Source organism: Alligator sinensis, unplaced genomic scaffold (genome assembly GCF_000455745.1).
Source record: "Alligator sinensis unplaced genomic scaffold, ASM45574v1 scaffold381_1, whole genome shotgun sequence".
NCBI lineage: Eukaryota > Metazoa > Chordata > Crocodylia > Alligatoridae > Alligator > Alligator sinensis.
The window spans coordinates 1,265,684-1,288,268 of record NW_005842440.1 but is presented as its reverse complement, the minus strand read 5'-3'; the positions used below and the strand labels follow the sequence as shown (position 1 = coordinate 1,288,268).

At 42.3% G+C, this 22,585-nt stretch overlaps 1 protein-coding gene across 20 annotated transcripts in view; it reads left to right on the top strand.

Moving 5' to 3' along the window:
- RGS6 (regulator of G protein signaling 6) overlaps nt 1–22,585 on the top strand; it is a 578,846-nt gene that overhangs the window by 24,825 nt on the left and 531,436 nt on the right. For 19 of the 20 annotated variants that reach the window (XM_025212001.1, XM_025211994.1, XM_025211986.1 and 16 more), the window contains one exon: nt 287–391. In XM_025212001.1, coding sequence (XP_025067786.1) covers nt 308–391 — 84 coding nt within the window. In that variant the 5' untranslated portion in view covers nt 287–307. Of the gene's footprint in view, nt 1–282; nt 392–22,585 lie in introns of those variants that run through there. The other variant, XM_025212004.1, reaches the window with a different exon arrangement.

Genomic DNA, 22,585 nt, shown 5'->3' with positions numbered 1-22,585 from the left:
GGGAAAGAATACTTTTTTTACTGAAGACAGTTGTTTGTGACTACTTATTTGCTCTATGAGTAGTGTACTTTATATTAGTAAGATCAAAACATCTCTCTGTCTTACATATCTGAGGTATTCTGCATGTGCATGTACATATGTGTCTTGAACCTGTGCAAGAATAAAACCAGAGTGAAGTTTCTTTTTCCCTTTCTTTCCTGTGCATCTGTCTTTGAATTTGGAATGTATCCTTATCATGCTTCTGTGTTACTTGGTATTTAACTGAATTCTATTCTTGTCTTTGCAGTCTGAGTGACAATTCTTCATCATGGCTCAAGGATCCAGTGATCAGAGTAATGTGGAAATGTCTGACCCAGAGGAGAGCTCTCCAAATATGATTGTCTACAGAAAGGTAATGCATTTGGGTTTGTTCATTTAAAAATAAAAGTTCTTTGTTGTTGTTGGCTAGAGATAGGAGGACACTTTTGGCACACTATCTTTTTCTGGTAGAGAAGTGTGTTGTTAATGTTTTTAGGACAGCAAGTGTTCTATAAGATTTGACAGGTAGTGTTGGTTTCTCTATGCTTGGAAGTATTTTGTTGGGATTTTTTTGCAGTGTCATATATAAAATTATTTTGTGTGAAATGTAATGCCTATTCTGATTCTAATATTAATTGCTGTTTGTATGTGTGTGTTGTTACCTGTGAAGCAACACTTCCTTATTTCATTTACCTTTTTAATGTCCTAAAAATATGTTTCTGAAATTGTATATACTTCACAGTCCTTATCAAACATACATTCTTTAAAAAAACACAACAAAAACTCTGTTCAAGTACATTATCTCTTCTTCCATATGGTGGTTGCCATTACAAAATTTGCAGTTACTTTTGCATATTATTAAATGTTGTCACTTGCCTTTTCCTTATTAATTATTAACCACAGAAAACACCATATATGCTAGAATAAAATAAATCAGGCCAAAGGTAAAATTATGTATTTTAATTGCTGAACACCGTACACAGTGCCATTAGTAATCATGACATATTAACTGTATACAGATTTCTGTAGAATATTAGCCCAGGGAGGGGGAGTGGGAGGGAAGTGTCCCTTCCCTGGAGTGTACGCATTTGCAATTGTGTTTTTGGACGTGTGTGTTTATTGTGCTGTGATTTGAATCTTGATTAATGTTTAAATCCTGAAGTCATCCACCTAATTATTGCAACATATATCTTAGACCCATGAATATTTGGATCTGCAATGAGAGTACTGACTTTGATTTCTCTTCTGAGTTAAAATATTGAAGAGGTTTGCATCTTTATTTTTGTTGTTTATTTTTTAAAAAGTCTCTGAGTTTTTAAAAAAATACATTTTTCAGAGGATGAAGAATGCTCTGGCTTGAGATAACTGACACATCTATTTAAGACCTACATAGTGTTTTAAAGTGGAGGTGTAAATCACTTGAAATCCTGAGTGATGATGTAGCTCAGCTGGCAGTATCAAATTTAGTTTATAAAAATTATAGTGAACCCCACTTTCTGAAGTACTTTGGGAAGCTTGTTAAAGCTGAAGGGAAAAGCAACCTTTTTAAAAAATCTAGTTATAAGAGCATTGTTTTATTTTAATATTTGTATATCTATGGACTATACAATTAGGTCTTTTTATAAGAAATAGCAAAATATTGTAAATGCGTCCAATATTGTGTGGGGAAAGTATTGTACAGTTCTGCTGAAAATGAAATTTCTTGCATTAATCAGATTTTCTGCAATTGTGTTCAGTTGTATTCTGAGAAGTTTGCAACATTCTACTATGTCATATTGTTGTTCAGCACATATTAAGTTTGAATAAGTAGTACAATCCTGGATTACTGGTAAATTATTTTTACCTAGCTCTTCACCTAATACAGGAGCTATAGATATGCTCTATGTCATAGTCTGTGATTTGTGATTATTATTCAGATAATTTCGGCTGAATCCAGAACATCAGTTTTAAAGCTTTCTGCTCAGATAACAATGATTTGTGTTTGGTTGTTGCCTGCAAGCTTTAGCAACAAAGCTGTGGACCTGGTACTGTACTTTTGGTGATGTGCAAGATTTTGTTTACTTGCTTGCTTGCTTTTTAAAAATGTGGTATAAAGTCAGTTTATCTGCTAATTTAAAAGTAGTTGTAGTGGGTTACAGTCTGATATGACTGTCCAAGCCCTGCTAGAGGTCCAAACACCAGCAGTGTCAAGTTGATTTGGAGCCTGTGCTTTGAAGGACGCCTCCATGTTTTCTGGTCTCAGTACCCAGAATTGGGGTCCCAACTTTGGGTTTGTACCTGAGAACCTTTTGTCCAGTCCTGAAAATGTTAATCAGCATTATTGCATTTGATCTTGAATCCTAATCCCATGACATTTACCTTAGAAACTTGTTTAGTTTCTGTGGCTGCTGCTATTTCATTATCATCACTGGAAAATAATCTTTGTGTTTTGCACCTATTAACAGAAAAACATGCTCCTACCATTTGATTGATTTTTCTTCACTTGTGTATATCAAGTGCCAGCACTATCAGTATTCCATGCACACACGCCTTCAAAAGGTACAGGTATCTGTAGATTAGCGTGTCCTGCACATCATCCAGTATCATGCTGTTCTGTATGTTACATTAATATTGCTCTGATGTTGTTGTTCCTGTTGTGTGATTTTTTTGAAGATCATACTTTTCTTTTTAGGGGTGATAAGTGCTATTTCTTAATAAAAGCACATTCAAATTGCTGACTGACTTTAAAAACCTTATTGATAATAAGTAACAAGTATATTAATTATATATAAAAGACTGCTGTTGGGGAAAAGCTAAACACATGATCAATATTCTTTTCCAGAGCTGAAACCCCATGGAAAAGTCTAAGCCTGTCGTGTTCTTTTAGCAACATCCTCTCTCTCCCAGATATTGCTTGTCTCTTTGTCTCCTCTCGTTCCTTTTCAAATGGTCTAATCATGAGTGCTCAATGAAAAACACTTTAGTAAATACCTTTTTCAAATTTGGAAGGTAAGAGCTGTCAGCACATCAACATCTTTTGCAGCTTTAGCCACATGTAATAATTTGGTATTCATGTTAGCTAATATATGTTAACCGAGAAGGTTTTAATTTTACTTTCTTTAGATGTAACTCATCAGTGCAGATAATATATGTGATTCTTGAATGTGGAAAGGTCAATCTCTAGTACTTTGGTCCAGGACCTGCAAGCCTATTTCCTGTCTTCCCATTACCACAAAAGAACTCTGAAGTCTGATGGTGCTTCTCAACCCAGTCACTAAAATGGACTTCCAGTCTGCTAAAGCACTTGCCACTCTCTAGGGGTACACTGATAAAGATTTATTTTGGCAAATTATTAACCAGTCATGTCAGCTGATACCTATCCACTAGCTGATATGCAGCCTGGCAGCACAGAGAGCAGCATCCAGCCAGTAAATCTGTGGGGGAAGGGGCATGGGTTAGGGAAGGGGTGTTTGGGGGGGCAGATCAAGGCCCCCACGGTGAGGGAAGGAGTGGGGCAGGGGCGGGCACTGCCCAGCCTAGGTAGGGCATGGGACGGAGCCACAGGTGGCTCATCTGGTGGGGCCTGGGAGAGTGTGTGGGGGCGGTGAAGCTCCTGGCCACTTTGTGCATCCCCAGGGGAGGCATGGGGGGAATGTACCCCCCCTGGATTTGTGCGCAAGGTGAGGGCAGGCTGCCTGCTGCAGGCTCTGGGCCAGGGGCTGCACTAGCCTCTTCCTATCAGAGGAGCTGGGCTCGGGGTTGGTAGGGGTGAGCCAGGAGGCAATGGTGCTGGGAGGGGGTTTATGGAGGGCTATGGGGAATTTTGGGGTCTAAAAAAAGCTGATTGCCTACAATACCAATTTTCCTTTTTTTCGGTGCTGATCCAATATACACCAATATATTGGTGCACCTCTACCATTCTCTTATCTTCCTATATCCCTCAAGCTATATCTCATAAGAGAGAATGTACCCAGGAGATATGGGCATTGTAACAAGTACCTTCTGTAGTTTGTTTTTTTTCATTGAGTACTTGGACAACTTAAGAATTTTAATTATGCTCTGGAAACCATGTTGGGTTTCTGCCATTCATGTACTTAGCTGTGAATAAAAAGTAGCAATCACATTTCTTATAGTTCTGGCAATGCATGGCAAAGATGTGGGGTTTTGTTTTTATTTTTGATATAGTTACTAGGGCTTTGTGAAATGGTACTGTTCCATTTTGCCTTGAGTTTCGACAGTTTGACGGAACGGCGTTCCATTTCGAATTTCATTTTGATTTGAAACAGCCGTTCCGTTCCATTCCATCAAAACAGAAAGGCTGTTTTGATGCTGTTTCGACGTTTCGCTGGAGATGGGAAGTCAAGTCTGCTACCTCATCTTCAGCACTAGATCATGTGGGGGGTGGGAGGCAGCCCAGCTGGACTGTGATCTAGTGTGGGGGTTGGGGAAGCAACCCAACTGGGCTGCCTCCTGCCCCCCACCCAATCTAGTGCCGGGGATGGGGAACTAGCTCAGGGGATGGGGAGTCAAGCTAGCTGGGCTGACTCCCAGTACCCTGCCAGATATTGCGCTGGGGCTAGAAAGTCAGCCCAGGTGGACTGAATTCCCATCCCCAGCCTATGGTTGAAATGTTTCGACTAGCCTCATTTTGTTTCGAGGCTATTTCAACAGCCTTTGTTGCATACCAGTTTTGCTGTTTCAACCTTGACATTGGTTGAAACAATATCAAAATGAAATGGCTGGAGAAATTTCATACAGCCCTAATAGTTGCATCTGATGTTAGAAGACAGTTTTAAAAATTGTATGTAACACCCAGTCTTTTGTACCCTGGACAAAATGTTGTCCAATTTTCATGGGAATAGGTGTTGTCTATACAAAAGGGTTTTCCTGGAAGTTAGTAGGATCTTGCCTTGTATTTATTAGTGTTTCTTTGGTCACTATAGCAAAAGGGACAGATGCTAGGAATAGAGAAAATGCATTCTTTAACAAACAGTAACATAACACATCTAATTGATTTTACATGGCTGTCACTTTTTCTTGAAATCTAAGCTCTGCTGATTGCACTGCTTGCTTATAAGTGCAATTTCATACAGCCCAGTTGCCCATCTCTCCAATAATCTCACCCTTAAAAGTTCAAGCTCTGTGGACCATATCAAAAGAGGAAGTGTTGGCTGACACCATCTGGTATCAGTAAATAAACAAAATGAATCTGTGCAAGTCATTATCAGTAAAAAAAAAAATAAAAAAAATTGGCAAACAATGATCTGAGCTCTAGAGGGAAAGATGTGAGGAAAGATTAAAAGTTAAATTTGTAGGGCTTGGTTAAATAAGGGCACAGTGCTGTCAACATTTTGAAGCAGTGAAAACCAACAAGGAAGAAGACTTGTTTAGAGCAGTATATAGGAACCATGACAAGAGTAATAATGAAATTAAAAAAATGAAAATCTAGACTGAATAGAAGTTAGATTCGTAATTGGGTTCTCTTAAGATGGGGAAATAGCCTAATTGATGTATGAAAACTTCATTATTTGAGATATTTGAAATTACACTGAGGAAAGCACCAGATAATATGTCATAGGGGACAATCTTGCTTAGGAACAAAATATTTGCGGTAACTGAATTGGATCTTTCCATCGCTGTAGCTGAACTTGGCGAGATGTAGCTGGTATTTGGGGCAGTACTGGAAGGGTTAAAATGTGAATTTTTGTGAACAAATGGCAAATGTGAACTTTTGTGTCAGTCTTCAAAGGAAGGAATAAAACTGTATTCATAACTAATTTATTTTTATAGTTAATTTTGTATGAATTTGAAGTTAGCACAGTATTAAAAAACCAAACTAGTTGTTTGTTTGCTACAGTAATTAATTAGCTTGCCCATTTTTTAAAATATGCTTTTCCAGGTAGGGTTAATGAGAACTGGTTTTTTTTTTAAGTGAATTTTTTGGTTAGCATTTGTCTCTCACAATCTGAGGAAATGTGTGACCAGCTGGTATTTTAGTTGGAAATATGTAGTTGTGATAGGGAGAGAGAGAGAAGAAGAGGAGATGGAGGAGGATAGAGAGAGAGAAGCAAAGCAACATTGTACCTCATTCAGAAAAAGTGATATTGGTCAGGCTAAACGGAGAAAGTGAAAGAGGCTGAGCAATGAGCAGTTACTAAAAAGTCCATTCATAGAATCTGAGGAAGTGAGCTGTAGCCAATGAAAGCTCATGTCTTGCTGAATGAGTTAGTCTGTAAGGTGCCACCCTGCTGTGCCTTTTGCCTAAAGTGATACTGATGAGAGAAAACTGTTCAACTCTCATCTTGTGCAGTACTACTATGATATGGTTTTATTTGCTGGGGGGGGGGTGTTTCTGAGAGAACAGAGCTGGCATTCCCAGTTATGACTGACTTAAAATTTATTGAGAGAGAGATTTTAACATTGTGTTATTTAATTTGCTTTCTTGCTTTTGAGGCTTTACATGTTGCACTTAGGTTGCACTTCCAGGATTTACTCTGCAGTTTACTTACTTTTTAAAGAAATCTGGGATTCTCACAGAATTGCTTATCTTCAGCAGCTGGGGTTTTAATTAAAATGTCAAATATCACAAACTTGTAATGATTGGAAGAATTGGCAACACTGCAGACCTACAGTGAAGAAATTTTCCCTCATCTTGAATGAGCTTTGCGCTAGTCTGTGTTTTATTACAAACACCAGTCTTAAAAAAATACAATACATATAATTCGTTTAAGGCTAAAAGACCTTGTATGGATATTATCTCCCAAATAATAATTTAAGTCTGAATTGTCATATTTCATGAACTTAACATAAATGTGAACATGTCAAAAGACATGGACATGCACAGGTAGGGCATGCAGACAACCTTAAGTCTGCTTGGTCATAGTGCCATATGATAAAAATATATTGAAAATATCTTCCATTAAAAAATTGAATGTCATTTGGGACCACAAACCCTAAAACATCTTTGTCCTAATCAAATGGTTATGGTGTGGCAAGAGCCAGAAGCCGGAGTGCATAAGTGATGTAAAATAAGTACACCTCTTCCCTGGGGGAGTTCGGGGTCATTGTCACAACTGGAAATATACCCCATAGTGTGTTATAGTATTATTAATGGATGGCTGATGTTATAATTACATCGTGTTATAATTTGTATGTGCCAGACTGTCATACTTTCTGAAAGGAGGTGTCTGGCCCACATGTTTACATAGTAGCAAAGAATCAAGTGTAATTATAGACCTTTTCACTTACTGATTTGTCCAGTTACTTGTAGGTCTAATAACATTTGTAGCTAGTAACAGTATCTTTGTACTTCAATCAAAGTAGTTCATGGATGCAGCCTATATGATCTAAGAGCAAATAAATTCAGTCCAACTAAAATCAGTAATGCTATATTAGCTATTGTTGGAGTGATAAAATCTAAAGCAGAGGGGTCAATGCCTCCTTATCTGGCCCCTGTGCTGACCTGCGGTCTCAGAGTTGACTCATATGCCACATGAGGCACATACTGGAGTGGTCACATGGAGGGCCTGGGACACCTGGTGCCAAGCTTGACTGATCTGGAACTCATGCCATCTGTATGTGGTAACTGCTCTAGCCAGTCTGGGGCCCACCTTGCATGGGGTGCCATGTGGTGCATGTGTCCTGGACTGTCTGAAATGAGTGCCCAAGTACTAGATCTGACATGCAGCAGGGGAGGAAGAGGCAGATGAGTTTGACACCCCTGATCTAAACAAAGCCTTGGGAATACATTTGAATTTCACTTTTAGCAAGCTGTTTAGCAACTTTAACTGCTGAGGATGACCAGACCATGACATTTTTTTTCTAGAAGGTAGCAGCATCTGGATTGTTTTAGAACAGGACTTATGATGAGGGACTTTCCTTGGCCCTTTCAGCTGCTGTGGCTTGCACTGAGTAGTAAATTAATCGGTAAGTCATTCTATTGCTAACAAAGGGCCTGTTTTTTAAATGAGATATTGCTCAACATGAGCAAGGCTGGCAGAATCTGAAAAATGCCTCTAACAAAATTGCTTTGCTAATTTTAAACTTCTTTATAAGCTGAAATACTAAAAGAATGGATAATTAAGAATTTTGGGGTTTTTTTTTGAGGGAGGTAACCAAGTAGATTTTGCAAAGGAGCGTTATGAAATAAGCAATGAAAAGAGAGTGAATGTTTGTTGATTAAGAGTTTTTCAGAAGAGCAGAAAGGACAAAGATGTAACAGAATAAATTCATATGGAGATGTTATTGCATGTAGGTATGGGGTAAGAGAGGGAGGATGGAAACTAGAATGTGACAAGGCCTAAGGAAGTTTACCTGAGACTGGAGAAGACAAGAGGCAGCTGATAGTGTACGAATCTGGAGACAGACTGGAGCACAGAGGAGGAGAGTCCTGAAGAAGTGGGAATGCCTCATGGAAACGTACAGCATTCCCGATGGAAGGGAAAAGCAAAGGCAAAAAGGTGTCTGTTTTCAAATAGTTATGAAGGTAGAACTGACAAACTCTGACAACAGATGAGATGCAATGACCAAGAAGTACTGAGTTCAAAAAGAATTGTAAGTTTGAGCAAAAATATTAGAGTGAAGGGCTGCATCCACATGTGCATGGTGTTTGGTTCCCCAGGGACAACCAGCAGTGGGGCACCCTGTGCTGCCACCAGTTGATCCCTGGAAACGCGTGTGCCACTCATCCTCTGATGTGCAGGAGGTTATACTGGGTGGGATAGGGGATGCTGGGTCCAGCACTGGGTTGGCCCCTGCAGCCTTACCTGGGGTCCTGCGGGCCTCCCGGGGTTGCAGCAGCAGTGACCCTGCCACATGGAGCCTGGCTGGCAGCTGCAGTAGGGCTCTGGCTGGCCAGGCTCTGGTTTTGACAGGCACACACTGGTCCCATGCATGCCACTGTTGTTGTTTTTTCTGCAGGTTTTTTTGGCCCCTGGATATGAAGGAGTCAACCCCACACCCTGTTGCTGCCTTGCAGTGTGGAGAACAACTGAACTTGTGGTATGTGGCGCCACAGACATGTCTGTGGCGCCACATGCCACACAGCCGTGCTTGTCTGGACATGGCTAAGGAGTAGTTTCTGCAGTTATTGGCAGCAAGCATGGCATGAGAGAGTAAGGGAGAAAAATAAAGAAGGAAGAGTTTTATCCAGGTTAAATTTAGATACTGCTCATAATTGGTGGAAATTAAGGGATAGTAATAAATAGTGAATGAAGATGTATGAGGTGAAAAAAAATCTTGATTCACTGGTACTTCAGCAGAAAAAAAGAGTAAGCACATAAGAGAGTTTGTCATGACAGCACCTCTGGTCTGAACATTCAGAGGGATAAGGTGGGAACTGTGAGAAAACAGAATCCCATGTGCCCCTAAGAAAGATTAGATGTGAAGTGCCTCTAGTCAATAATATTAAAAGCAACCCGATGATCAAAGAGAGAGAGAGAGAGAACCTTTAGCAAGTAGGATTAAGCAGAAGAAAATGTTAAGTAAATAGTTCAGAAAAAAAGTGTTACAGCAGAGGATCAAGTGGATAATAGTACTAACATTGTGAATGAACAATGCTCTCTAAAACTTGACAGATAGGTAAGAAAGAGAGAGAGAGAGATTGGGTGATAGTTATTTTGAAATCTAGATCTAGCACTTTGGAAATTTGAGATTGGTGAGGTCTTGTTTTGCCTTAATGAGATAGGAGAAAGACCAGGAAAAACAATGAGTTAAAGAAAAGATACAGAAAGTTGTAAGAATTTAGAACGATGAAAAAGACATGGTTTTATTTGGGGATGGAAAAAGTTTGAAAGTCACATTGAGAGAGGACAGCAATTGTAGCATGAAGCAGTGGAAGGAGTCAACAAGGAGGTACAGGATGGAGGAAATGTAGGAGGAGAAAATGAACCATGAAGTGAGATGAATGGATAGATAGATAGATAGATTTTTTTTTCAAGCTAAGAAGGCAAGTTCTCTTCAGAAAAGACAGGGGAGAGAGGTAAAGGAAAATGAAGGAATTAATTAAGAATATAAGAAACTTTGAATGAGAGCTATTGGAGTTCACATGACTGCTATAGCAGGATTGTTTAGTAGGGAAGGGGGAATTCTGTGGTAACACACCAAGAGAGATTTATAGTATAGGAAACCAGAGGGAAACTTTTATTCAGTGTAAATTCCTACTGGTGTTTCAAATATTAAAAAACTTTTCCCACTTGTCAGTAAAATTGTCGACATTGCGGACCAGGTAGGTACTATGATATATCGAATACTGATCAGAGCAGTGGCTCTCAACCAGGGGTCAAGTTCTGCTTTAGTGCTTCCATGTTCGGCTCGTGCATTCAGACGTGCCATCAGTGCTGCTGCTCCTTCTCAGTTGGGCTCCATGTGCTTCCTGAAAACGAAGGTGTGTGGGGCAATTTCACCCCACAGTGCCTGCAGCATGGAGATAGATGTTACTGACACCAGGTAGGACTGCCCTGTGTGCTTCCATGTTCAGGAGGCATGTTGGGGCAGAACTGGGAAGAGCTGCAGCAGAAACAGCATGCCTACCTGCATAATGTAATGCAGGCAGCATGCTTTTCTGCTGTAGCCATTTCTCAGTTTGGTTCTGATGTGCCTCCTGAAACTAGAGGGGTTTGGGGGTGTGTGTGTGTGTGTGTGTGCAGCATAGGCGACTGGTAGAGGGTGCACAGGGGTGCACATGCCCCCCCCTGACGGGGCCGGTGCCCCCCCGACAGCCGACTGATGCTGTCAGTAGGGCTGGTGCCAGTAGGGCTTCTGCGGGTGCCACCCCAGATTCAGGAGGCACCAGTCACTCATGGTGTGCAGGACAGTTCCATCTGTCCCGTGTATGTTGTTTCTGGGAGACACCTTGCAGGGTCAGACTGGGAAGGGCTGCAACAAGAGCACCTGCTCCTGCTGCAGCTGCTTCCTGACCTGGGTTGGCAGGAGGTGAGGTGCATGGTACAGATCCATCTGTTCTCAGTCAGGGTACCAGTGCGGGGAGTATAATTATAAGGATCCAATCAATTAATAATGAATTAAAATTTACTGTTGCAGTTATGTTTATATTATAATATTTGTCATATATTTATATTTGTTTTATTAAGTGGGGTGCTGTGAAATTTTGAAAAGTTGTGGAGGGGTGCCTTGGATCAAAAAATGTTGAGAACCACTGTATTAGTCATTAAAAGGCTTGGTGCATATGACTTGGACCTTGGTAGACAAAGCCTAGCCAGCTAATCCTGGAGAACATCTGTTTTTATTCTGCCTTAAATTGTTGTGGTCACTATTAAACAGCTATGCTCTTTTACCTTGGAGGTGGTGCACTTAAGTGGAGTAGTGAGTGACATTGTATGGTACACATGCAGATTATAAAACCAGTGCTGTTCATAACCATGGTGTTAGGAACTGCTCAAAGAGACAGATGTGTAGTAATAGAACTCCAGTGGTTTTCAAAATTTTAGATTCCAGGCACCCCTTGGAAAATGCCAGCTCTTAGCTTTCACTCATTTTTTTTTTGATAAAGGAGAAATAATAGAGCAATTCTTCTGTTGCGAACAGTTCAGCAGGAAACACCAGAAGTCAGAATGCTTTTGACCCTATGGATTCCTATTTGAAATCTCTGGGTTTATCTTGTGAATCCCATGTAAGTGTTTGCGAACAGAACGCTGCTAATATTGCGCGGCACCCCACATTACCCTTAAAAGGATTTCACAGTAGCCTGACTTAATTGATGGTCACTGACTTAATTGATGATTACCACTTAATTCTTAGAAAGTAACCACAATTCTTATTTCAAGCTACACATGAAGAGTCAGTAAGAATGACTTGACAACAAAAGAAAGGGAAAAATATCTGCATCCCAGACCTCAGCAAGGCCATGTGCTCCTCAGTGAATGCAGACACCACTGGCCTAGGTTGCTGCTGGTGAAAATCCTGAATGTGCATTTAAATATGTATTTAAAACCTACATACAAGGCATACAGTAACATGATATTAAAACCTAAGCCTTGGAATTAGAAAAAAAATTTACAGTAAGAATTTCAGTAATTTGTCTCCTCTATAAAGAATTTTACATCCTCAGCCAACAGAGATTTTTCAAGTGATTCAGAAAAAGTAACAGCATTTTCACAATAAAGCTGAAGACCAAAGGCAGATCAAAATTCTAAGATCTAATAATAGCACTGGAGAGGGAGATGAAGGCAAAGACATGGTTGATTATAAATCCAATCTGATTACTAAAGCAATGGGAGGGAGGATTAAGGGGATGGGAACTGTCTTCACACACAAATTGAAAGTGGACAGAACAAGGCACATATCACATACTGTTATAATGAAACCATGAAGATTTTAGGACAAGGAAGATGTTTTAGCACAAATTAGAAAACATGGAGAATTCACTAGTGAGTAGCATTTCTACTGTGTATCTCAAGAAATGAGTTTTGAGACGGAGGAGGAAAATGGTACAGGGTGAAACCTACTCTTATACAAACAGAGCCAGTTCCAAGCCTATGGACTACTTGGCCAAAAAGCTGAGCAAATAATTGATTATTTTAGTTTGGCTACCATATCACGGGAAAAAAAAATCAGATAAAGCCATAATGGATTGACTTGTTCCCTTTCCCCCCCCCCATGTAAATGAGAAAAAAGTAATCACTTCAGGGTGAACATAAGATTTTCTTCCACCCCAAACAGAATACTTTTTGGGAGGCGCTCTTAGAAAACTAGTGGTTATAGTCATTTTTGCTAAGTGTCCAGTATCCTGGTTTTTAGAGAACTCTCCTCAGAGGTGGGAGACTTGGTTCAGATCTCTGCTCTGAACTAGGGAGGGAGTAAATCTGAACCAAGGTCTTTTACCCTCGCGGGATACATCTACATGAGACTTTTACTGTGATGTAGACTAAGTAGCTCTGCAGTAGAGTTTCAGCCTCTACACACGAAGCTCTATTCGGCTGCAGTAGACTAATAAACACTGCCGTAGGTTAGTATTTGTCAATACAAGTACTGTCCTACCTACAGCAGTGTTATTTAGTGCACTGCAGCTCACATGTAGACGCTGATGAGTCTGGCTGGGGCATGAGGGTGCTTCAGTATAGGGGCTGCCTGCCGGCTAGCTCCACACTAGAGCACCCTCAAGCCCCAGCCAGCCCCTCTGCAGCATGTTGAGTCAGGTCAGAGCAGCTCCAGGCTGGCAGGCTGACCGTGCACGGTCCCCCTACCATCTGGGGCTGCTCCAACCTGGCTCAACATGCTGCAGTCCTGGGTGCGTGTGTAAATGTGACGCCTGGCAGGAGTAAACTCTGGCTCGAACTGCATTGGATTTTATTCAGTCACAATAAATGCACATGTAGGCGTGCCCACAGAGTGCTGTTCGTTAGACCTAACCCCCTAGCTTAGCAGTTAGGGCAATTTCTTGACAGCTAGGAGGTGTGAATTTTATATCGGCTCAGGCAGAAGAGGGAATAGTACCTGGATCACTGACACCCCATCTGAATGCCCTAACAGTTGGGCTAATAATGGGTAAAAAGTTTATTACTGCTACTTCCCTTCCCTTTTTCTTTCCTTACAAGTGCCTGAAAATGCTACATTCTGGCAACGTTGACATTTGACACTTCTGGCATTTTTCTTTGTTGTTGAAACTACACGGGCAGTTTTTCAGCTGTCTTGAAATTGCTTTGTTCTGTACGACCAGCCCTACTTGAGCTCTCTTTCTGAATTCTAAGTGGGATTTAAATAGTATGTAGTGAAATATTTAAAGTAAAACTTCTCTTCCATCATAAAACCAATTCTGTTCCCTTGATTTGTCAGGAATTTAAGTTTTCCCAGTAATAGATCTACACAAGAGTCAGTTTTTTTCAGTTCTTCCAGTTAGACCAAACTGTTCTCACCCTGCTCCATACCTTACTAGAGTATTCAAAATTTTCTTGTTTCTTCTTTACTGGTTAGCCTCTGAGCTACTATATCCTTTTTTGTTTAGGAAAGCATACACAAAAGCTTAAGAGATTTTGTCCTAGATATTATGCAGCCATAACTAAAGAAAAGCCTGCATAATTCAAAGTCAGTGTCAGTGAGGTAAGGAATTTATTCTTTAGTGGGCAAGTTTCTTGAGAGCTGAGAGCTTTGTTCTTTAGAATGGGCAAGTTTATCTCAATATAGATATATATCTGTATAGATATATTGATATATCTATATACAAGTTTCCCTCACCAACCATGGTTCTGAGTATCCAAGCTTAATATCCTATACAGGCAGTCCTCAGACTTATAACACAATAGATTCCTGAAAACCACATCTTAAGTCAAAACGTTGTAACTTGGAACCAATTTTCCCATAGGAAATAATGTTATAAATGGGGGATTGGTTCTGGAACCAAGGCCCGATACCCTATTTTCACCAAAAATAACCAGAATTTTATACTCAATCAATTATAGATGAATAATATAGCCAAATTAATGTATTTATATTGTAAATAGCAATCATACTGATTTGGAAGGACTTCTTTGAGGTGACTTTGCTGGACTTTTTGAAGGGCTCTTGGTTGGACTTTTTGAAAGGTTCTTGGCTGGAGTCTTCTCAGGAGCCTTGGCTGCAGGTTTTTCTGGAGTCTTGTCTGCTTTCTTAAAGAGAGTGTCCAAGGAAGTTTGAACAGATGTCCTCATCTTTTACTTGTCAATTTCTCTGTAGCAGCTGTCCATGTTGTATATTCCCCTATTCACTGATGCACTGTGTTCAATGTCGGGCTCATTTTCCTCAAACAGGGACATGGTGTGTGCATCTTCTTCCTCTGTCACATTTTGCTGTTCATCATAAAGGCTCCTAGCCTGACTGATGCCTAAACTCACAGGACCACAGGGTTTATCTTGATCCTTCAGCCAAATGATTAACAGCCCATAGTCCCTGGAGCAAAGCCATGGCTCAGCCAGCTTCTCCCCTGCTGGTCCCCCCACGGGGATGCCAGCAGTGCCGGGCTACTCTCCGGCAGTGCTGGGAGCAGAGGCTGTGGGCAGCCACCGGAGAATTTGCAGCTTGTCCAGCTGATTTCCTGCTGCTCCCCCTGTGGCAAGGCAAAAGGTGCTGGGAGTGGGGGCTCTGCCCTGCTGCCGCTTTCCCAGCTGAGGGGAGGCGGGGTGCGAGGGGCAGAGGCAGTGCACTGCCTTGGACAAGTGGTGCACAGCAGCGGAGATGGTCCAGCCTCCCCACACCTCCTGGATGAACCACGGTTTAGGTCTGCCCCAGCAAGCAGTGGCAGGGCATGGCAGGGGTGTGTGCTCCAGATCTCCTTGGGGCAGCCTGGACCGGGGCTGCTCTGGGTGGGTGGCAGGGGCTATGGGGAATTTTAGAGTGGCTGCAGCCCCCCGTAGACCCCACTCTGCCGCCTGCCCCATGCAGATCTGGGACACATCATCCCCCACCCCCATGTCCCAGACCTGTGGTGCACAGCGGTGGGAGCCACCCCACCCCCTTCTCCCCCCATACCCTGGCTTGGCAGTGCTTGCCCCAGCCCCAGTCCCAGCCCCTTCTGCAATCCCTCCCTCACTGCGGGGCGTTGATCTGCCTTCTCACTCCTCTTCCTTCCCCTGTCCCCCCCACCACAACAGACTTACCAGCTGGATACAGCTGTGTCCAGCATTGTAAAGGCAAAATCCATGTCAGAATGTCAAAACAAAGTATAAATTTACAAATGTTGTAAGTGCCGTTTGATGTAACTTGAAACATCATAAGTCGAGGACCGCCTGTATACCATTTTGGCTACCACAGTATACAGTTTTGAGTAAACATAGTTTACTGTGGCCATGTATCAGCGCACCACCTGCCATTTTTCCCATAAGCCTTTTGTCTTGCCAGCCATGTTTTTTCCATGGAAACTTTTAGGAATCTAACCACAGTGATTGGCGAGGGAAACCTGTAGATATCTGTCTATATAGATATAGTGATGAGCAGGGATCCTGGTTTTCTCTGCTTAGAAATCTCAAATTCCCATGCCCCTCACTCCCAATCCAGACCCCCCTGACCCTGCCAGTGCCCCTCACCCCTGGCTTGAAGCCCCCTGTCCCCCAGTCCTTCCAGAGGGGGCCCCCAGCTGCCAGGGCTACAGGATCATTCTGTCTGCTCCTTACTGTATGGGCAGCAGCTGCAGCTGGCCAACAGCGCTTGAGCCCCAGCTGCCATGTGCAGGAGGCGTAGGTTGCTGTGGCCAGAGCAGAGTATGAAGCCAACCCCTCCCTTCCCCCTACAGGCAGCACAGCTGGAGTGAAGCCAAATGAGGCCTGTGGGGGTGGGGGCAGGGGACGATATGGGCTGCCTGCTGCTTGGGGCTCCCTGTCCTGCTCCCCTTCCTCCTGGGGTCTCTGTGGGCCAGCAGGCAGGACTCAATGCAGGAGGGCAGTGGGCAGGACCTAGCAGTGAGGGCTCCGTGGGCAGGGGGTATCTTGCCATGGCGCCACAGTTGACACAGGGCTCCTGGTGGTGGTGGTGGCAGTGGCAGCAGCACTGAGCCTTCCCCATCATCATGAGGAGTTGTGTGCCTCCTGCTGCTGCTGGGCAGGCAGGGGGCACCTTGCCATAGCAGTGCGGCTGGTGCAGAGCTCCTAGCAGCAGTGGCACCAAGCCTTCCCAGCCAGCTCTGCCCTCCTGCGCCGGGTTCTGCCTGCTGCACTGTGGAGGCCCCCGGGGGGGGCTACAGGGTGAAGGGCCTCAAGCCCCGCAGGGGACAGCCTGCAACTACCCCTGCCCCATGCACAAATCTGGCAAGACACATGCCCCCCCACTCCCCATGCTGCTTATGCCCCTCCCCCCGCATAGACTTGCCTGCAGGCAGCTGGGGGAGCTGCTTTCCACCCTTGTCTGGCTGTATTGTTGGCTGTGTACATATGTGCTCACCCCCTGCATCCTGCTCTCCCCAGCCCCAAGCAGCCCTTTGCAGGCTGGAACTCTGCCAACCTGGAAGGGGAAACCCACAGTGTCCTGTGTTTTTTCTCCTATAAAGGAGAAAATCTGTGAATTTCTGTGGTGAACAGAAAACCCAGATCTCCTGTTATGTACTTGAACAAGTGTGCAGTGCATTTGTTTTTTAATGCTATGATTTATTCTCAGACATGTCACAAATATTTCACTATCCAGGGTGTACGTTCCATGTTAGTCTCTTCCTTTACTGAGAAATAAGTTTGAATTATCTATAAAGTGTATAGAAATAGGGAACGAAGACACTCTCATGGACCCAGATGGACAGACTTCCATCTTCAGCTCCCTCTGTGCAAAAATGAAGTTTATTTCCGACCTATAGGGACATTTACCATCTTGTACCATCTACACTTTTCCCAGAGCCTGACGAAGGGACTGATTCTTGAAAGCTTGCAGAAAAGGACAATTTTCTTGCCAATTTCCAGTTGGTCTAATAAAAGGTATAATTTTGGAACCAAGAGGTATGTCTTAGAAATAGGGCATTGTGCTTAGTTTTTGTTTGTTTGTTTTAAGCTACTAATATAAAGATACCAAAGTGCAATTCTCCAGCTGAGTGCAAAATTAGCAAGCTAGCTATAGCGCAGGATTTTAATTCCAGGATTTTAATTTTAACTTTTCCTGATGTAACTTATGGAGCTAGAGTAGTTGCTGAAATGTAATGTGAAACACCTCATCCAGGGAGAAGCTTTCTGGAAAGTATGAGGGGAAAGTAGCAGAAAAGGAGTTTTTAATGTTTTCGTTTTAGGAAAGCTCTCCAAGAGTAAGCAGCTGAAATCTGGCAATATACAGAAGTAAACCCTTGTTCCATTCTTTGACCTTTTCCACAGCCTTCATGTCCCACCATTTTCCCAAACCTATGTAGGAGTCTTGCTAAGTTGCAATGAATTTCACAGTCCAGTAGTGTGGTATAAAGGAGGAAAAATCCGTTACTCAGAATATACCACCTTTCCATTTCACTGAGTGTCTCTTTATTTTTTTTATTATGGAAAAAAAATATCCTGTGATTCTTTTAGTGTCTCCTCTCTAAGGTAAACAATCCAAATCATTCCCATCTATTACATGCAAAGTGTTTTTCCATGCCCCATTCTTATCAAACAAGGTATTGAAGAGTAGATCTGTATAGAATTCAGGAGTTTGGCATCAAACCAGCTATTTGGTTATGCATCTCAGTAACATATACACTCATGTAAAATACAATGGTGAACAAGTAGAGTGTCTGTAGGATACGTTTTTGCTTGTTTTTATACATATTGGATATGTCTATTTGTTTTCAAATATTGGCTCTAACTCCTGAGTATAAAGCCCTTGTGCTTGAAGCCATACTTTTCACTTAGTACTAGTTCAACCTGTGCTTTGCTGTGAAACTTAATTTTTTAATTTTTTTATAACCTTTTGTCATAATCATCATCTTCACTTTATGATTTATGCATCATTGCCTTTTCCAGCTTCAAAAGCTTTCAGACCATTGTTTCCATCTGCTTTGTCCCTTGTAGACTGTAGTTCAAATTTTTGACATGGGGGAGCTACCAACCCGCATGATCTGGCCTCTGGATCTGGTCTCCAGAATAAGAGATTTAATTTATAATAGATTGATAACCTGAGATGTTTAGCCATACCTTTTTGCAAGTCTTCTCCATTTCAATCACTTCTTTCTTGTGTACCCATTTATTATAATTGACTTTGTTTAACTCTCCTCCTAGACCATCTTATCTTTAGTTCTTTTTTGGATTATAATAATCTCTCTTCTGGAATCATCAGAGCCTACTTGCAGTAATCCACAGTGATTGTGGTTCACAAAGGCTGACCCAAGAATGGCAGATATGACAAGTCCAAAATATATTTATAGCAGCTAGTGTATTTTAGAGGAGAGAGGTGGGGGACAATTGAGCTAGAGGATAAAGTCAGACATTAGCATCTCTAAAAATAATCCCTCCCCACCCCCCCACCCCCAAAACCCCCCCACAAAAACAAAAACAAAACCCAACCCCAAAACAAAACAAAACCTTACATTATTGAGGAGGAGTCCTTTTCTCTCTCATAATTTTTCCCCATATCATTTCCTCAGTATTTGTTGCTGCCAATGTTTTTCCATACTTGTAGTTATGGAATCTTTTCATTATGTTTACTGTTTTACTGTCATGTTATTCACAGCAAGTAGCTAAACTTGCTTTTCTTTCTGTCTCAAGCATCTCTTTAACTATGAAATTGTTTGGGTCTTGTTTTGCTTTATTATTTTCACCAAAATGTTTCAGAGCTCAACAGTGAAAGTTAAAACTGTATGCTATCATGCTTTTCATCAGCAATTTCTAGAAAAAAAAGTTTTTCTGCTCAACTAGATTTTTCTCTCATTAGTATTAGGTTTTACATGGATGACTTCAGACTTAGTTCCTATCACATGTTTAACCTTTGGGTCTTAATCCTGTGGGTGCAGTTTACCGAAACCTTAATCAGCATGGGTGACTGGTGGCTCCTGAGTCTGGGGAGTCACCAGATCGCTGATGGGGAGGAATCCCCCAGTGGCCGATCACCTACTGGGGATGGGGGGTGGTCCCTCAGTGGCTGATCACTGAGCCAGCGGTAAAACTGGAAGTGCGTTTCTGGCTTCACAGCTGGCTCTTCCAAAGGGTGCATGGCTGATCTCAAGGGGTGCACCCCCTATGCATCTCCAATGTTAATCAACAACAGGGCTGCTTGGTGATAATTTTCAAGCTTTTTCTGAGATTTTAAGTCTTTCAGTCTGATATACAAATGGGAACATCTACCTGTGTTTTTATAGTTCACTTGGCTCATCTCTCCTCGGATTCTCAGGTTTTTAAGGAGGAGGGTATCCTACATTACATGATGCATAAAGCAGCTACAGTGCTCTGCACTCACAACTCAGGCTATAGGACAGCTGCTCATGTTGTTGCACAGTACAAGGATGCAAGGATAATTTTGCAGTTTGATAGCCGTGGATGAGCCATCCTGGTTTACCCCTATTTGAGTTGATTAAATGCTACAGCTTCAATACTCTGGATTATGATAGCTGTAACCATTTCATAAAGCATGTCACAGACTTATTACTAAAATTCCCTGCATTTTTCATCTCTGATGTTATTGCCTCCCACTGCCTTCATTTTCCATTCTCCAGTCCTCTTTCCGAGTTCTTTCTCCCACAGTCCTCTGTGTGCAAAATGACCATACAGTCTATCTGTAGTGTAGAACCCCAGAGCAGTCCAACCAGACATAGGTTCTTCAAATTAGAGGTCCACTTAAGAGCTAAATCTGTGCTTCCATCTTCCAGACAAAAACTGGGAAAGGACTTCTCTAAGCCTTTAGTAGGATAGTAGGGCTGTGTGAAGCTTCAGTCCCTGATTCGATTCAGTGGAGATTTGGCCCGATTCAGTGGATGAATCTCTGAATCCAAATCAAATCAGTGGACCCTTTAATCTCTCCAAATCAAATTGGAACCCTCTGAATTAATTTGGAGAGATTTGGAAAGATTCAGAGATTCAGGCATAGAGACAGCTTTAAGTGTTTTTTCTACATACCTCTAGGTAGCAGGGGCTCATAAGTGCTGTGATGCTGGGGCGCATGGAGCGTCCCACAGAAGCACAGGGCGGTCCCCAGTGCACTCAGCAGCAGACCTGGAAGTGGACCAGAAGCACTTCCGGTCCACTTTCGGGTCTGCCAGGGAGTGCCCTCTGCATCCCCCCAGCTCGATGACTGGTGCCTCCTGGGTCTGGGGGGGGCAGCCACATTCCCCCTGCGGCTGATCGCTGAGCTGGGGAGGCGCGGGGGGGTCCCCTAGCACGCTCCCTGTCAGACCCGGAAGTGGACCGAAAAAATTTCCAGTCCACTTCTGGGTTCATCACTGAGCATGTGGAGGGCCCCCTTGTACTCCTGTGTCATGCTTCATACACCCCAGCATCACCGTGATCATGAGCCACATTCTACCTCGAAGTATGTAGAAAAAACTTTTAAAGCTACATCAATGTCTGAATTGCTGATTCAGATTCAGCTGAGTCAAATCAGGGACAATGATCCGAACCAACGAATTGAATCACTGTCCCTGATTCAGGCTGAATCGAATAGGGCCCACTTTGCACACCCCTAATGGATAGGGTAGGATATATATCTAAAAAATAAAAATAAGATGTGAGTAGCAGAATGAAAAATGCCCCAAAGCCCATTCATTCTGCTGCACTGAATAAATAGTTCCCTTCAAGAAACACTTATTGCTGCCCTTCACCAAATAATGAATTAAATACTAGTGCCATCTTTGTTTTTTCTACTGTCCTGGACTCAAGGTGGCCTCTAGCCTCAGCTGTGTTTTGTTCACTCTTCCTTCTCCCCCTGTGGAAAACAGTTAGCAGTGCCTGCACAGAGCTGTTCCCTGCTTCTCCCTCCCCAGTGTATGCTGTAAACAATCTTTTATTGAGGGAAGGAAGTGAAAAACATTTTCAAGATTGTAATAATGTTTTCAGGATATGACTTAGAACTTTGGGACTGTTCCTCCAGACTATATGATCCCATTCAGTCAGGCCCTATGGTCCCCTTAATTACAGCCTACTTCTTTTGACATCATGTTTTTATGATTCTTGTGCATATTCTCAATTTTGTTCCATTCTTAAATATGTGCAATAGCCCTGCATGCATTATGAATTCCACACATTCCATAGGAGCTTTAATTTCTCTGGGTAATAAGTATGAAATAGCCAATATTTATTATAGAACAGTTTTTGGATAACTTGAATAGACAACAGTGCTGATTTAACTCTCTTACACTCTTCTGAGACACTATTAATCCTTCCCTTTATTTCAATGTCCTGTCATCATGATGCATACAAAAGTGGGATAGAATATAAAATAGCTTCCAATCATCTGAAGAAATGTAAATCGTGACTTTAGTCACTGTTCATTATTTACTTAAAACTCTTTATACAAAACTCTTCAGACTTTAAGAGGAGGCTTGACGATTACCTAGCAGGGGTCATTTGAGCCCAGTTTTCTCTCCTGCCCAGGGCAGGGGGTCAGACTAGAAGATCTGCAAGGTCCCTTCCGACCCTACATCTATCAATCTATGAATCTATGAAAATTAATTGTGAAATAATAGAGCAGGACATTTGTCAGCTTGACATACATCAAGGAAGGTGGAGTAAAGTTCCAGCAGGAAACTTGCACAGCTGTTTTTTAAATGTAAGTTGCATATTTTTTGGATGGCTTTCAATTATATATATGCCATGCATTCATATAACTGTTACCTAAAATAAGCTCTCATAGAGGGATAGCCAAGCACGGGTTTGTTGCGGGTAGGTCTTGCTTGACCAATCTCATTTCCTTCTATGACCAGGTGACCTATCACCTGGACAAGGGAGAAGAGATTGATGTCATATATCTTGACTTCAAAAAAGCCTTCGATCTGGTGTCCCATGATCGCCTCTTGGAGAAACTGGCCAATTGTCGCCTTGGGTCCTCCACGATCCACTGGCTAGAAAATTGGCTCCGGGGTCGGACCCAGAGGGTAGTAATCGATGCAAGTCACTCATCGTGGTGTCCTGTGACCAGTGGGGTCCCCCAAGGCTCTGTCCTTGGACCCATACTGTTCAACATCTTCATTAATGATGTGGACACGGGAGTCAGAAGCGGACTGGCCAAGTTCACC